The sequence below is a fragment of the Colletotrichum karsti genome (assembly GCF_011947395.1).
Source record: "Colletotrichum karsti strain CkLH20 chromosome Unknown Scaffold6, whole genome shotgun sequence".
NCBI lineage: Eukaryota > Fungi > Ascomycota > Sordariomycetes > Glomerellales > Glomerellaceae > Colletotrichum > Colletotrichum karsti.
In genome coordinates this window covers 797809-814783 of record NW_024065906.1, presented here as the reverse complement: position 1 = coordinate 814783, position 16975 = coordinate 797809, and the positions used below count along the sequence as shown (strand labels likewise).

The 16975-nt window shown below is 52.2% G+C and overlaps 5 protein-coding genes across 5 annotated transcripts; 3 read left to right on the top strand and 2 right to left on the bottom strand.

Moving 5' to 3' along the window:
• Window positions 1-170: 170 nt before the first annotated feature.
• Window positions 171-2486, top strand: CkaCkLH20_02680 (pentatricopeptide repeat protein; the record flags this gene model as incomplete). Its single annotated transcript, XM_038885399.1, has 1 exon — window positions 171-2486. One exon carries the CDS (start codon window positions 171-173, stop codon window positions 2484-2486), a length of 2316 nt encoding a protein of 771 aa, XP_038749330.1.
• Window positions 2487-2646: 160 nt separating this feature from the next.
• On the bottom strand, window positions 2647-3660 carry CkaCkLH20_02679 (G-patch domain-containing protein; the record flags this gene model as incomplete). Its single annotated transcript, XM_038885398.1, has 1 exon — window positions 2647-3660. The coding sequence occupies one exon, from the start codon at window positions 3658-3660 to the stop codon at window positions 2647-2649; it is 1014 nt and encodes a 337-aa protein (XP_038749329.1).
• A 1963-nt stretch (window positions 3661-5623) lies between these two features.
• On the bottom strand, window positions 5624-8389 carry CkaCkLH20_02678 (rRNA maturation protein; the record flags this gene model as incomplete). The annotated part of the gene is made up of 2 exons (XM_038885397.1): window positions 5624-8038; window positions 8090-8389. The coding sequence occupies 2 exons, from the start codon at window positions 8387-8389 to the stop codon at window positions 5624-5626; spliced, it is 2715 nt and encodes a 904-aa protein (XP_038749328.1).
• A 285-nt stretch (window positions 8390-8674) lies between these two features.
• CkaCkLH20_02677 (uncharacterized protein) lies at window positions 8675-9732 on the top strand (the record flags this gene model as incomplete). The annotated part of the gene is made up of 2 exons (XM_038885396.1): window positions 8675-9047; window positions 9098-9732. 2 exons carry the CDS (start codon window positions 8675-8677, stop codon window positions 9730-9732), a joined length of 1008 nt encoding a protein of 335 aa, XP_038749327.1.
• A 4024-nt stretch (window positions 9733-13756) lies between these two features.
• On the top strand, window positions 13757-16310 carry CkaCkLH20_02676 (cap-gly domain containing protein; the record flags this gene model as incomplete). The annotated part of the gene is made up of 2 exons (XM_038885395.1): window positions 13757-14244; window positions 14309-16310. 2 exons carry the CDS (start codon window positions 13757-13759, stop codon window positions 16308-16310), a joined length of 2490 nt encoding a protein of 829 aa, XP_038749326.1.
• Window positions 16311-16975: the final 665 nt, after the last annotated feature.

Below are 16975 nucleotides of genomic sequence, written 5' to 3'. Positions count from 1 at the left end.
TCGTTTGCCAGTCCTGTCGTTCATCAATAGGGACTGCGACTGCCCCGCAACCATGGGCCATCATACGTAGCTCCCGCGTCGCCCAGCTGGGAGCTCGGCCCCGATCCTACTCCCGAAACCGAAAACCTCCAGCCCCCGCGGGTGCAGCGGCGGCAGCACTTTTACAGGAATTGACGAAAAAGAAGGGAAAAGACGAGGCCACCTGGAAATTCTGGGAGAAGGACGGGTCGGGCAAGGTCAACCCGCTCCAGGGCGAGGATGCGTATAATGAGGCGCTTGTGGGCGCGAAGGAGATGGAGCGAGATCTGAGAAAAAGTATGAAGGCGGAAATAAGGGACACGCTATCAAAACTTGATAAAGGAGGTTTTTTGGGCTCCTTTGGAGTCGATAATCCCGATACCCTCGTGAAGGATTTTGAGGCACAGGTTGAGGGAGCAGGCAGCCCAGAGGAGCTTGGGGAGAGCTTGGATGCTTACATCAAGAGCTTGGAAAAACAACTCACAGAGAGGGGATTTGATGTAAGCGCATTCGACGATTCGAACCCTATGGCAAACCTACGCGTCATCGAGACGACGGCTGCGACAGAACCGGCAAACCGCAAGATGAGCCTCCCAATACCACAAATTCCCGAGACAGCGTGGAGACCCAACCAGCGGAAGAAGCTTGTTCGATTGAACTCTACACTCAAGCGGGTCACGAAAGAAATGGGAAGAGGGGAAAAGATGACCGTCGAGGCAGCCGTGTCTGTTTGGAAGGCGTACAACTTGGCACGGCAAACACTGGCGACGTCCTGGGCTAATGTTCCCCACGAGGTCTGGGACCTTTTGTGGCAGTATCTGTCCCTGGACGAAGCCAACAACCCCAGCCGACTTACGTTTCTTTCGATGCTGGCGAGGGACATGAGCGAAGCGAAAGTGCCTCTGAGTCCTTCTCAGCAGCTTGCATCCGTGGAAGCTATGTTTGCGTATGGATGGAAGGACAAGGCTATGCACAGCTGGAAACGATGCATGCCGAGTCTCGGCGATACCGGCGCTGATACCTTTCATAAGTTCTGGGAGCTCGGGGTACGCATGTTCTGCGAGATGGGAGACCTGGCTCAAGCAGAGCGTGCAGTCAACAAGATTTTGGAACGTCAGCTCGACCCTCGCATTCTGATGCCCTTCATCAGAACATGTGCAGAGGACCCAGAGGAGTCGTCACAAGAGAAAGCGTGGGATGCATACCGACGTATGAGAGATCTGCTTGGCGAGTCCATGGAACTCGAAGATTACGACAAGGTCATTTCGTTCTTCTTGACAACAAATCAGACCGAGCTTGCTCTGCAAGCTTTCGTCGACATGATGAGCTCGGGAACAATCGATGTCAGGGGGAAGCAAACTCTGCCCTCCCAGATCGGGAATAAGTTTTTCTTCGGCAAATGGTTAAAGCGGCTCATCGGTGCTGGAGACCTGGAAGGCGCATATAGCGTTTTCAAGTACATGCGGTCAATTCACGTTGAGGCGGCCAGCATTCAGATTAACGGCCTGATCGGTGCCTGGCAAAGGTCAGGCGGTGCCGACAACCTTCAGAAGGCCGATGATCTCGCCTGGGAGATGATCAACGCCCGCATCGAGTTCGTCAATGTTCGTCGCCGACTGTCTCGTACAGACGCTCCTATCCGCACCGTAGACATTCCCCGATCTGAAAAGAGGTCGGCGGCGATGCCGAAGGCAACACTCGAGACTTTCTCCCTGCTTGCCGAGAACTACCGACTTCGGAGGCTGCACGACCAACTAGAGAAGCTATGGAACGCTTCCACGGAGGCAGAGATCAGTCCAGGTGCCTTCATGATGAACCAGCTGATAGAGTCCTACTCTCAGATGGGCAACATTGCAGAAGCAAGAGATATTTACCGCATGCTCGTACACGAACGTCAGGTGAAGCCTGATCCTCACACGTTCATGGAGTTGTGGAAGATGCTTGGAATCAATAGGCTACACAGCCTGTCCGGTGACCATCTCGTCGACGAGATTAAGCTCACTAGGGAGACGTTCGCGGAGACGATTCGATTCGCTCACGTCTTCAAAGCCGAGGGCTTTGACGGCCAATTCGCGAGGAAGATATTGCATACCTTCCGCCGGCTGAAAGACACCATCGGCATCGTCATCGCCCTACGAGCATTCAAAGAGCTTTTCAACTACGGGCCGCCAGAGATGCTCACCCTTGAGATGCTAATGGAAACTACTGGTCTTACCTGGGATACCGCTGGAGTGAGACGGAAGCTGCATCTCGCGAAGCGCGGTATTGAGAGATACGTAGTGGAGCGGCCACGTGAGGTTCCGCAAAACAAGACTCTGGAGCAAATGACACCGCAAGAACGCAGGCAGGAAATGTCGGACTATCTCCAGGAGAAATATCTCCATGAATTCGGTGATGTTCCTGATGGATTATTGGAGCAAGTCGCCGACGAAATGGGCGTGTACGATATTCTTGCAAAAAGGGGTTAGAGGCCAAAAGTCCTCTCTAAAAAAATGTAGACATACATCTGTACTCATATAACGACACCCATCATGACTCCTAAGCATTTAATATTAAGTTGAGAACACATCGCTTGATGCCTCCGCTGAACTGAGTATGTGCCCTCCTATGCAGCTGTACATATGCCGCTTAGTCGTGATCCTCCTCCGTCAATCCAGGACATCCCTCCATCTCCTGATCAGGGTATGTGAACTTGCACCAAAAGCAATACAGGTGCTCCTTTCTCAGGTACTCCACCAGCCGCCGCAGCTTTTCTGCGTCCTCTAGCGCATTGAATTCGTCCAGTTCCGGGTCCTCCTCGTCAAGATCCTCTGCCGTGGCGTATATAGTTTGCTTCTTCCCCAAAGCCGTTCGATCGTCGTCATCTTCCAAGTCATCCTCGTACGTAGGCAGCCGCGAGAGACTCTGCTCCAGATCATGCTTCATCTTCCGATCCCTCTCCTTCTCCTCGCGATGCCTCACCAGCCCGCGCCAAAGGACGTTGATGGACTTGAGCGGCCTCGACTTGGCCCCCGTAGCCAATTTCTTCTTCCTCTCTTCCGCCTCCGCGCCCTCCACAACCTCGCTGTCGCCAACCCCGAGCTCCTTCTCCTCCGCCATCCTCTCCGCAATCCTCTGCGCCGCGAACACCTGGCTCTGCACCCTCGCCGCCTCCCTCTCCTGCCGTACGCGGTCGCGGTACTCGAGCGGATCGACCTTGACCCTCTTCCCCTCCTTCACCTCCTCCTCGAACTTCTCCGCCGCCTCTCGCAGCTTGCGCTTCCTCTCGCTCTCCATGCCGATACCCCCGCGACCGTCCTTGATCTCCACGGCGATCGGCTCCGTCCGCGCCGTGCCGTCGCCGGAGCCCAGCGCGCCGCCTTTGAAGCCCATCTTGGCCATCATAGCGAGGCCCTTGCTCTTCTTGGCGGCTGCGTCGTCGAGAAGGGAGCGCGAGAGGGCCTTTTCGCGGGTCTCTTCCTCCTCGGCCGCGAGTTCTGCTTTGGATTTGACGCGTCCTTTGATTTCGCCTTCGCGCTTGAGTCGCTGGCGGCGTTGGAGGGACGTTTCTGCGCCGCGGGATGATGTTGGTGGGGGTTCGTCGAAGGTCATGTTCATGTAGTCGTCCTCCTCATCGGAGGCGGCTGATTGTTTTGAGTCCATGGCGGCGTTGGGGTTCTCAGTTGAGGCAATGAGGTTCTGTAAGTGATACCTTGGTAAGATGAAGGGTTGTGGGTGTATGTTTATCAGGTTGGAGGTTGAGGTGTTGAGGAAAAAAAAAGTATGTCTTGACGTGATAGAACAGCCGACGGTGCACAGGTCTGGGCACAATTTGCATGTGTACCAGGTTTGGCAGCCGTTCGGTCGATGAGAGCAGGTCTGACTACTTTTTTACTCGCTGTGAAGTTGCGCAATAATCGACAGTGTTGTTTGAGGTACAGGCTGGTTAGAGACTGAGATCAGAGGTGAAGGAAGTTTCTGGCAGCTGGTGCCAGCTGTCGCGCAGTCGAAGATTGTTTAGACATTACCGCTATAAACAGATTCAATAAGATACTGCGCCTGAATATCAACCGACTATCGATTCTGGCATCTACAAGCAATTTAGAACATATGCTTAGTCGTTCGTATAATTTCTACACTGGACTCTATTTTGGTTCATTATCTATCTTTCAATTCCAATGTGAGCTTTGGCTCGTTGATCTTTAGGTCTACGAAGAATGAAGACGAGAGCAAACGGGGAATAGCTTCTGATAATGAACAATTTAGTGTTAGTTCTTGACTAAGTTTAAGAGACTACATACTGACTCGTAGATTCTAGCCTGCCTATGCTATCCGTTGGAACTAAACTGCATGCCTCTCTTGGCTCTAGGTGCCTGTCTTAACCTTGGTTAAAGCTGCGATACTTCGACTCAAAAATTTTACGAAATTGGACAGACTAATGGTAGTGGATCATGGGAATAACTGAACATTGAGCACTGGTGACTCGCCAGTTAAGCTTAGCGATGTGAATATATTAGTAACGACTGTCTTATTGCATTTCTCAGCGTGGAAGACTTCGAAGACTGTTGCATGATCGACCATGTCGAATCAAGTCCGTAAAACAAGACTGGTCACAGAAGTATCCCAATTGCCACGTCGCGTTGTGCAATTCCGAAGTCTTGCGCTTATGGCTTGTTGACTGAGGGTATAAGTACTCAAGGAAGGGGATGGAAAAGAGCTTGGCAGGCAATATATGGAAGTCGATGGGCACAATTCCGGTGGTACGAAGCACAGTTGAGGGATTCCTTGTAGATAAGTGACGAGAACCGAAGATCCTGGGGACAGCAAACTTCCTACCAAAACCAGACCATCCTGACCTGAACTTGACGACAATACCCCTGGCGAATGCGAATCGGGGCCAAGGCAGATTGAAAGAAGCCAAAGAGATATATCAACTCGTGGGGTCTGAGCATTTACTTTCAGCTGCATGTAATTCGTCTGGAGGAATTATGAGGGGAGCATACCGAGACGGCCGCGGCGATGGACCTCCTTACTCGCTTGCAAAGAGCTGGATGAAAATCAACACCGGCTACAGAATTGCTGTCAACAGCTCATGAAAGAAAACCCGAGAATGACGTTAGGGGGCGATCAGCTCGACATAAATTCGTTACTAGACGAATTGCCCGACTCTGTGGGATGTGACTTTAAACTCGAACAGAAACAGACACTGGGGAAAGTATGCTTCCATGCCGAGCACAGAAGGCTGATGTAAGTGGCCTCCAACGTCTCTGTAGCCACTCCAAGGTTGAAGTCAATCAAGTGTTCGATAATGGCTCAGAATTCGGGATCGGCAAGACGTGAGAATGGCCTGAGAACACTGTTCGCTTAATTGGAGATTCGGATAGGTCATTACTTTGATATGTAGAGTCCTAATCTATAAACACTGTCTTTGACTGAGGATGACTCCTCCGAAAACAGGCTTTCGCGGTTTCGTCTACTCGGGCCGTTCTCTATCTAGACCCGTTGGGCCAGCAGTAGTAGCGCCAACCCATTCTGATGCTGGTATTCAATACAAAAGAGAGGCAGTATGCCAATAAGCACATATGAACTTTTGATAACGCAAACAAGCAACCAGACAGCAGACCATCTACCTGTGTCTCGCCCTCTTCCGGCCCTCCTTCTCCCTCTCGTAGGCGTTGGCCTCCTTGCCCTCCTCGTTCTGGATCTCCGCCACGAGCCTCTTGTACTTCTTCTCGTAGGCCTCGTCCTTGGCCTTCTTGATGCGGAGGTTCTCGCGGGCCATGAACTGGGCATCCTTGCGGAGCTCGCGCATGGCTCCCTTGCGCTCCTTCTTGTGCTCCTTCTTGAGCTTGGCCATCTCGGCGCGCTCGCGGTCGGGGTCGTAGTGCTTGTTCGGGTCGAATGAGTCCTCGAACTTGGGAATGTATGTCTTGATTGCCAGGGGGCGGTGGTGGTGCAGCTCGAGGGGGCGCCGCGAGAGTTGGGCGAGCTTGATCATGCGCTCCAGCTTGGCCTTGGACTTTTCTATCTGCTCGCCGAGAGCCTCGGGGAGCTTGGAGCGGCAGGACTTGCTGATTAAGTGGGTGACAACGTCCAGTGCGGGCTGGAAGGTCTCGTTGAAGGAAGACTTTCCGGTCCATGTGTCGGCGGCGGCGCCGATGAGCTGGACGGTCGTTCCCAGCAGAGCAGCCTTGATGGCCTCAGCCTCACCACCGGACACCTCCTTGGCGGAACAGTCGGCGGGAGAGAGCTGCCGCAGTTCAACCTTCTTGGCCTTGGAAACCCTGATACCCTCGGCGGGCTCATGTATAGGGAAGCCTCCCGAAACTGACGGGGCGGAAGGAGAGAGGGCGCAGAGAGTGTTGAGGCAGTAGCTCACGACTTCCGGGACGTAGCGTTTTGAGAACTGTTGATATTGCACCGCTAGTGTTGACAGGTAAGTACCAGTGGCATAGTCGCTGAGCGTGTGCGGGATCTTGCCACCAAGGTAACGTCCGATCGTGAGCATCGCAGGAGTTGTGACTTGGTGGAAGTGGTCTGACGTGGGGAAGGTCGAGCCAATCGCAGTCAACAGCGTCAAGTCTCCCGTATGCAAAGCAAGCGGCCGTTCCTGGCTAATAGTTTGCAGATGAGAGCGGTACTGGACGGCGATTTCGACAGGGAACATCTTGGCAAGAGAGTGGATGTGGCGAATGACGCTCTCCAGCGCCAGAAAAGACGGGCTGGTTTCGCTACGGCTGTGGGCAACCAAGTCGACGAGGGCTTTGGCGAAGTTACCGAGCTTCTCCTTATGCCTGCTGTCCAGCTTGGGGTGGTACAGAGCTCTGATGCGTTGGACGATTGTGGGCAGCTTGTCGCTTGGGTATTTCTGCACCAGTGCCTCGAGTTCTTCGTAGCTCTGCGGACATGGGAATGTGAACGGTAGCTCGCCGTCCACTTCCATCTTTCCGCCCGCAGGTGCATTTGTGAAGATAGAGCTCTTGGCTTCCTCTTCGTTAAGGAGGCCCTTGGTGAACTCATCATCCTCGTCGTCCTCTTCCTCGCCCTCATTTTCCTCGTCCGAATCCTCCTCCTCTTCGCTGACAAGTTCAAGATCTGAACCGCTGGCGACCAAGTCGTCGTCGATGATGAAGTCGTCCTCGTCATCAAATCCAAGCTCCGTTGCAGTGGGTCGTGTCTTGATACCTTGTCCGAGGCCAAAGTCCTCGTCCTTCTCCTCAGGAATGAACTCGAAGTCAGGCTGGTCCTCGGGTTCGTCTTCCATCTCTTCGTCCTCGTCTTCCTCGTCACTCGAGACTGCCTCTCCGTTCATCCTCTTCTGGCGCTTGTCCTCAAGCTCTTTCAGTCTCTTAGACTGCTCCTCCGCCATCTCTTCGTCCGTCTTTGTACGGTCGGCGGGCGCGGCTCTGCGATCCTGAACGAGCTGCTTGAGGCGCATGTCGAAGTCCTTGTTGAAAGTAGCCCGGTCGACTCCAGCAATCAGTCTGGCCGACTCTTCGTTCTTCGCGGTATCGTTTTTGCCGTGAGAGAGTAGCAGCGCGTGGAGGTTGGGCAGTTCCTTGTCCAACTCCTCTCGCAGGTCCGCGTCCTCGTCCTTTGCGACCTGACGCTCGTACTTGTGCATCTTCGACTTTGCGATGACCTCTTCCATGACCTCCTTTTTCGACTTTTTCCTCTCGGGCTGTTCTTCGCCTGCGTCGTCCTCGCCCATTTCGGCGGCGCGGGCGCGCTTCATCCTCTTGGCCAACATATCGGAGTCGTCGCTTTCATAGCCCTTGAGGTCGTCCTCGTCAAAGTCGTCCACAATTCCCATTTCGTCGAAGTTGATTGATTGGCCCATATGTGTCAATTCACCGAGCGGCTCAGCCTCTTCGAGGTCGAAGAGGGATGTCTTTTTGTGTGTTCTTTGCTTCTCCCGTGCGAAACGTTCGATCATTTTCTCTTCTTCGGCCAATGCCGGGTCGTTTTCACCGAATCGACGATCGAGGATTCCGCCAACCTTGTGACGTTTTTGCATCTCGACGAGCAGGGTCTCTCGGCGCTATTGCTTCTGTTAGCACGTCGTTTGCGACAAATGGGTTGCTTTTCGTACCCTCTGCTCGCCAAGAGACTTTGCAACACCGGGACGACCATTGATTCCCTTTGCCGCGGCTCCAGTTGGGGGTCGGTTGCTTGTGACCTCGAACTTGGGTCCTCTCGGGTTGTGCTTCAGGTCGAAAGGATTGAACTGTTCTCGGATCTGGCCGAGTGCCGCACTCTTCTGCAAGCGCTTGTCATTCTTCGCCTTCTCTTCCTGAGCGAACTGACGCTTCTGCTTCTTGGACTTCTGGGGCCCAATAATCCCCTGCTCCTTGAGGGAGGACTTGAGTCGTTTGAGCTGAGAGCCGGCCATCTTGTCAAGCGCACCCAGTGTCTGGTAGTGGGAGATTCGCAAGTAGGAAATTGCGAGCGGTTCATTCCAATTTTTTTGCTTATCGGTCTTATCGCATTTGGTGGGGAAAATTGGTGGCGGTGGCGCACGGCAGAATGTACGATGGACATGGGCCCAAGCTTCTGGCACAGGTCGGGTATCTAGCGGTTCGACACTCCGTCGAGCTGCATCATCTCCGTTTATGGTTCTGCTTCGAACACATTTAATTATCATGGTTCAATAGCCTTCTGGCCCCAAGCATTCAACATGACTTTCATGTCATTCATTCGTGATGAGCGGGTTGTTCTCCTTGGGATCGGCGCCGCCACGTTCGGCATGGTCACTATGATGACCCAGATGCTGACGTTCATCCGCGACGAAAACGAGGTGAAGCCAACACCGCCCAAGACACAGTACATCACCCAGGAGACAGAGGATGCGCTCGGCTTGGAGACTCTTGACAAGCTTCTCTGCCACCCCAACTTCTCCATTCGGGATATCGCAATCAAGATCCTTTGCGACCGTGCTGTAAACGATCCCGATACCATTCGTCATCTACTCTATGGCATCACCCGGCCTGACTACGACACTCGCATGCAGAGCCTTCGGGCTCTCGCAACGTTGACGGGTCAGACCAACGGTCAGAGAAACTTATGAATTGATGGAACGGAAGAGCTGACTGACTTATAGACTTCGCAGAGGGCTTGTCCAAACTGCATACGTGGAGAGCGTACACGGCTCTTGTACGGTCCCTCGAGCTGAGTTTAAGCGACGTGGAGCACACGAAGCTCGACGATAAGTATTGGGACGAGTACTATCTGCGCGATATGGCAGAGAGGTTTTGCCTCATGTTCGTTCTCGAGCTGACCACGAAGTACGGGGCTGAAATGCTGGTCAAGGCCAAGTTTGTGGAGAAGTGGCTATCGAAACAGCCTTGGGGAGAAAGCGAGGCAGAGATCCAGGAGAACTTCATCTACTACATGGAACATAAGAACAACCGTATCGTCGACATTGTTACGAGAATCGCGCACACCACTGCAGGAGCCAAGGCAATCGTTGACTGCAAGTTGGCGTCCAAAACCAACTTCAACCTTACACCGGACGCGAACATTGCTGGCTTTACGATAGCGCTACAATCAACGCTGTCCAATGCAGAAGTCGATGAAGGACAGCCGTCGAGAGAACACGTGCCTCGCACAAGAGAGCATTCGGCAGAGGAGCAACGTCTCAGGCGTCAACATCGCGAGGCCATGGTGTTGAACGACGGCACACGACCGATTGGTAGGGATGATATCATCGAGAGAAGTCACGACTCTCCGAGCTGAAGGAAAAGCGGGTGTTCTTGACAAAATCCATGCAAGGATGCTGCATTTCGCGAGCAAAAGAAGGATACGCGCGCTACACATCATGTCGCGTCGAGCAGTAAATCAGGGGCCACAGATAGCCTGATGGCGCGAAGGCACGAACACGACCCGGAGAAGAAATTTCCTCGACTCAGTAGGGCCCGGTGCTGCCGACAGCAGGGAACACCCAAGATCGGAGGCGTGTCGAGATTGAGCACGTCGAGGTGGGAGGCTTGTTGGGGTCAGACGCGAATGGGAGATCGCGCATAATGCTAGGACTTGCAATTCATTCCCATCCGAGGTGGGAGTTGCACTGGCAGACCAAGCACGCGCGTGCTGCTGGAGATTTGGGCGGCACGACTCAACCAGCTGAGAAACTGTCATCGTACGGATAGACTTGCTAATGACAACATGTGAAAGACCGGTTGTCTGTAACGGTTTCTGTCGCTGCTTGACAAATGACGGGTGACTAAAAACCAACAATGCGTTCAGTCGAGGTTCTGATGAATGAGAGGTCGATTGACAGATTGGCGAGTTTATTTTCGTCCGATGATATCCTTCAACAAGTTCCGTGCTTCACATCGGTCCAGTCGGCGACCGGCACAAAAGTTTAGCGTGGTGATGCACCCGTGGCATAGCTTGTTTGACTGCCAATTCGGAAATTCTGGGCGGCTCCCCACTGTTCCTGAAAGCTTTGACTTACGTAGGTTGGCGCTACGCTAAACCCCAGGGACCCTCTCTCGGCTTGAAGCCATTCCTGGAGGGAAAGCGCCCAGGCTTTCCCTGTCTGGTCCCTGTCTAGTCCAGGAACGGCGTCCTTACCAGGACAGCGGCGTCCAACGAGATGCTGCGACATACCGTTGCCTACTATATTTTCTATATATCTATAAAGAAAAAAATAACTATTTTATCTGATTAAATTATACTTTAAGCTGTATAATTACTTCTATATAATTATATAATATTAAAAGTAAAAAAGTATTAATAAAAGATTACTTTATTAAAGTTTTTATAGCTACTAATAAAATAAAGCTAAAATATTATATAAAACTAGCTATAAAAGATATATCTATCTCTTTTAGCTTCTCCTTAATACTAACTAATTAAGATAAAATAAGACCTCTTAATATAACGTTATATTACTTAAATAATTAGATCTCTATTCTATTTCTATTTATAAAAATATATTAATTAATATTTAGATAAATTATCCTCTTTTATTAAGCTTTAATATAGCTATAATAATAATAGTTATTATTATAATCTATATTAAAGCTTATATTTTTATTAAAATATTTTAATTTTATAAATAGTTTTAGAAATTTTAAGCTAATAACTTTAATATTAATATCTCTAGTAGTTTAATAACTACTTTAATTATTATAAGCTATAATATAACTATTAGTATTATTTAATATAGTTTTAAAAAAACTCTTAAAATATTTAAATAACTTTTTAATTTAAATAGCTTTAATTAAAGAGGTAATAATAATTCTTAAAGATATTTAATAGTAGCTATTAAATAGTTTAGATTATAATATAATAGAGGTATTATAATTAAAGAACTATATAGTAATATAGAGAGAAGAAATCTTAATAGAAGTCTAATAATTATAAGTATAGTTAATATTAATAAATAAGGGATAGTTATTAGTATAGTTATTTATATACTTTAATAAGAATATAACTAGTGAAAATAAATACTTAATAACTAAATAGAGTAAGCCCTAAGGGAGCATACCCTAAGTAATTATGCTGTTGCCTATAAATAGGTAATCGATGTCAACCTGGGGCAGTTGTGGTTTAGGTAGACAAGGTGGGTTTATTTACCCTGAAATCAGTCGCTCAACAAGTTACTGTATTAGGCTGAGTGAGGCAAAACGGACAACACAATTTGTGACATATGCAAGCTGGCCGTTGTGCGTTGTCGGTTCTGATTCGCATCATTACACGCAGCCGTGTGACGACTTGCATGGGACCCATCTCTTTTCTTCCCAAGCAGTCTTCCATGACTCTTTCTGGTGGGATGACGGCGCTGCCCCTGGTTCTCTCGTCGAGCCGACTCTGGACACGGAAATCATAGATTGGCTGCCGGCAGACTCTGGGTCGCCGGAAAGCGGGAGCTGCTCGTTATGACCGATTAGGTAGCATCTGATGTGGCCGGCCCCGGCTCAGTTCGACGGTGGCTATCTAAATTTGGGAGGCGTTAACAGGTGACTGGGAAGGGAAGCCAAATCTAAGATTAAATGTCAGAATCGAGCGACGAGTGGTCGATTACAATGATTGCTCCGGTGCTACTGCAGGCGGTGTTGGATAACTGCTTTGTGCGATCCGATTGCTGAGAGGTTCTCTGATTCCCTCGGGCATGTATCGTAAGGTATTCATTCATAACGATGAAGATGGTAAGGCAGAGAGACACAGGAATGTTCACCCCGCGACGGGCGAACACGTTGCATGCAGGCGGTCAAGTCCCCTGGACAGGGCGGTTGTCTGCCCCGCTGGTCTGCATGCAGCGGTAAAGACAGCCAGGTTCGGACGATGCAGAGCTACGACAGCGTCATGGCAACCATGAGGAGATGGATGCAGCTGGAACCACTGAGGATGGCCATGGGGACGTCTGGAAGATCTGCGGCCTGCACCGCGATGGAGATGATGGAAGGAGCGACGCAGAGAAACGGTCCAATTGCAGTCATCGAGAGAACGTTATTGCCCAAGCCCATCATGAGCAGGCCGACACGGCTCCTTGCTGAATATGGATCCACGTAAACATTGGGGAGCTGTTGCTCGTGATACAAAGGCGTGGTTATTCCAATGTCTTTACGTCTGGAGTTGCTGTCTCTGGGTCTGTCCGTCTGTCTCATCTTGGCCACCTAGCATCCCGGCCGCAATACTGTCGTGTCGTCCGCCTCTTTTTTTATTTGGCTGTGTCTTGACTGTCTTGATCTTGTCTCTCCTTACACCACGCCAACGACAGTTGTACGAAATTCACAACCCTTCTATTCTTCGCCCATCTTTGCCCTTACCATTCCAGCACGATACCATCTCAACCCCGAAATTCGGATACTTACCGCTACATCGTCTAACCCTCCCACCGCCAGCCAGGATAGCGCTACTACACACCTGACGGATCACCAACCCCAATCCAATTCCCCTTCCCTGACCTTCATCACCCCTGCATCTTGTTGGCCTACGGATCCCTACCCAGAAGGCTGAGCCAAAAAGTGGTCAACGTCTGAGAACCCGTCTAGAGCAACCGTGCTTTCAAGGGGACAGGAGGCTCGGAGCGTCACAAAAAGCGCCCCTCATCTCGCGAGCTTTTCTCTGTCGCATTGGACATCTTTTGTCTGTCCTCATTCTCTTTCGGCTGTCATCGTCGCCTTGAAACGCTCCCGTCGTTGCCCGGACCGCTGCCATCATTGTCATAATAGCCCGTCAGCCGGCACTGGTCAAGCTGGTCGGAGCTGCCAGAAGAACCGACAAGGACCTCGACCCTCAAAGACATCTTGACCGCTGCCAGAGAAACGAGACAGCAATCCTCCGGCCTATCTCTTAGGCCAGAGACACACGTCAAGCTCCCGGGACGATCACACCTCGCCATTCTTTGGTTCCAGCCTCTTTTCGACAGAGCGCATCCCAAGTTTCCAATCACACGCGCCCAATCGACCCGAAATTTCTCCCGCCAGCCAGCCAGGTCTTGGGTTGCTTCTTCTGCCGTCCCTCACGCCAAAGAAGGCTCTGGTCGCGGATTTCATTCGCTGTCGGCTGCTTACTGCAAGCAACCCAACCTTGCATTGCGCTACGCCGCGGGCGACCAGTGGGGCTTCGGGAAACAACACACCAGAACCTGGAACCCGGCCTGACCTGCGCGGCCTAACAAACCACGGGCGGCCAGTAAAGCTGCCGCTCAGCACTCCCATCCAGTGGTCGCTCTAGTGGCCGGGTCCCTGTCCACGAACCGCGACACCCACTAATTATTGTCTTGAGCACCAAAACCATTTATTTCATCATGTCCGTCACCACAACAACAGCGACCGCCGCATACGTGCCGACCCATAGATCTCTCGCCAACCCGCCACGCGGTCTTCGCAAAGCTACCAGCTTCACAAGCGCTTTCCCCTCCGCAGCTTCGGCCTCTTCTCCCAGCCTCAACTCGCTTTACAACGCTCATTCGCGTCTCACGCCTTCGCACCACACTCTCCCGCGCAAATCCTCCCTGGCCGCGCTGACGCCCAACTCTCTCGCCTCCATCCCCGATGTGAGCGAGTCCTACGCCTACAACAGTCTAGCCGAGTCGCCCGATCGCAAGATGGCTCCCACCACTCCCGGTAAGCCCGGGAATGACTTCGTCATTGGCGATGTTGTCGAAGTCCCGGGCAATATGCTCGGTACCGTTCGCTTCATCGGCTCTGTGAACGGAAAGAAGGGCACCTTTGCTGGTGTGGAGCTGCACCCAGAGTTCTCACAGCGGGGGAAGAACTCTGGTGAGGTTGAAGGGTATGTTGGCGCAACACCATGCACCTTTGCAGTTGAAGAACGGCGGCTAACGCTTCTGATCTAGGGTTTCGTATTTCACGACAACTCTTGCCGGCGCGGGCATCTTCCTGCCTGTGACCAAGGCTGTAAGACGAGAGTCGCCTCCAGGCTCCTCATCGAGCTCGTTTCCATATACGCCCACCGCGAGCACAATCGGTGGCCTCAAAGTTGCCAACCAGAACTCGACAAACTACACTACTCCTACGCCATCACTTCCCGCGTTCAGCAAGTCCGTTGGCCCGCCGGGTCGCTCTACTAGTCCCGGACTGAAGAAGCCTAGCAAACCCTCACTGCGCCCAGAATCGCCCTCACGCAAGCTGCAAATGACGCCTGGGCCGAGACCATCGCTAGCGACCCCCAACAGAGTCCCCTCCAAGTTCTCGTCTCCCACGGGCAATAGGTTCGCCCAGAGCGTGCGTGGAACGGCCGGAGACCCAAGCAAAACACCCGGTAGACTGGACAGGAAACCTAGTGTGGGACCTCGCAGCGTCTCCGCTCTTGGTCTGTTCGACGAGGAGACGACCCCGACCGCGCTGCAACGAACCAAAACGAACGGAAGTGTGACGTCGGTTTCTTCATACAGCTCTCAGTTCAGAGTTCCCTCCCGCGCGGGCTCAAGAGCGGCCTCACGCGCGACCAACGATCAAGAGCTCGAGCGCCTGAGGACACAGTTGGAGGATCGCGAGAGACAGTTGAGGGACCAGGCAGCTACTCTGGCAGAGATGGAGAGCAGCCTCACCGAGCTGCAGACTCTTATGGAGAACACAGACATGACATCAATGAAACGGAATAGTCTCGACGATAAGGACTCAGCACAGCTTCGACTGCTGGTCAGGGAAAGGAACGAAAAGATCGCTATGCTCACGGCCGAATTCGACGCGCATCGCGCCGACTTCAGAAGTACCATCGACACCCTGGAAATGGCTAGTACCGAGACCGAACGAGTGTACGAGAAGCGGATAGACGAGCTTATGGGGGAGATTCGTGAACTCGAATCTCGCACCGACGACGTCGACGTGGTTGCCCGTCAGCTGAAACAGCTAGAGGAGCTTGTTCAAGAACTTGAAGAGGGTCTTGAAGATGCTCGACGTGGTGAAGCTGAGGCCAGAGGTGAGGTTGAATTCCTCCGAGGCGAAGTCGAGCGCACGCGGACCGAACTTCGCCGTGAACGCGAGAAAGCCTCGGCGACGATGAATGGTGCGGGAGGCCCACCGAATGGGGACCGCACTTCCGTATCCAAGGAGCTCGAGCAGAAGGAAGACGAGATTCGAGGGTTGAAGGCTATCATCCACTCTCTCAGTCGCGACTCTGTCCCAGATGCAGAAAAGCCCGAAGACCCATCGATCCGCGAGAATGCTCTGGCCCGCGAGAGAATGGAGAGAGAGCTTGCGGAACTTCGCACTCTTGTCAAGGACAAGAATCGCCGTGAGGAGGAACTCGAACGGGAAGTTGAGATGCTGCGTAGGGGCAGCGCCACAACCCAACAATCTGGCTCCTTGACGAATGGCAGCGCACAGCGCTCGTCACTTCGCGATTCAAGAGACACTGTCGTCTTGGCCCGAAACAATGAGCCTCGATCCCCCGAAGCCACACACAAGCGTGGACGTACGCTGGATACGATGCCCGAGAGCGACACATACTCGTCGGTTACTGAGAACAGTACCTTGTGGTGCGAGATCTGCGAGACTGGCGGTCACGACATTCTCACGTGCACCAACATGTTTGGAGATGTCAAGGCCAGCGGCGATGCCAGCAAGACGGGCAAGGACATGGCTAGAGAGGCTCTGAAGCCCATGGATGATGAGCACAAGCCTCCTCCCCTGTCCCCGATGAAGCCCAAGGCCTCTCTTTCCCCTCCGCCCACTCTGCCTGCCGCTCCTCCTATCGTCAAGATTCTGCCTAACCCCATGGATAACGGACCCGTTGCCGGTAAGGACAGCGGAGTGGTGGACAACTCGAAGTGGTGTGCTCTTTGTGAGAGAGACGGGCACGACAGCGTCGACTGCCCTTTCGAGGACGCATTCTAGGTGAATGAATAATGATCTCGGACCGGGAAGGGTCACAACTAGTACCACCAGCACGATGGTCCCACTCGTACGCCTGCGTCCGGGTCAATTCGCTCTGGAATGGTCTACCTGTACGATGACGGGTTCTGTGTAGGATTGTGGAAGGTCATGAAGTGGAAGTTTTCTGTTCGTCATAGCATTTGTAGCGATGATACCACAGTTCGAGCAGTTTTTGGAGGTTGGAGTTGACAACTTCAATCCATCAGGGAGGAACAGACATGAGAGCCGTTGGCGTCTTGACGATCATGCCATGGGGCTTCTATAGGATTTTAATAGTAGACCTTAAACATGAAGATTTCTTCAATCCAATTTGATGACGTCTCTGTCTCTGTCGCATGTGATGGGAGCCGAATGTAAACAGTAGAGAGCAGCTAAATAACAGAGCTAGAGCCCTTCTGCATTCGGATGACAGGGGTCTTCCCGTCGTTGCCGGCCGGGGCTGCTGAGTGTTCAATGCCGTCTCCAGAGTCAAAGTTCTCCACCCCAGCAAGAGTCCCCGTGGCGTTTCACGCTCTCTGCGCTCGAATCCTTAGCTCAGCAGGGCGCAGCCAGCCGATGGTGGAGGTGAGGTGGTGCTGCACGACTGACTGACGGGCCAACTCGTGTAAGGTACGGATTGGTAGCAA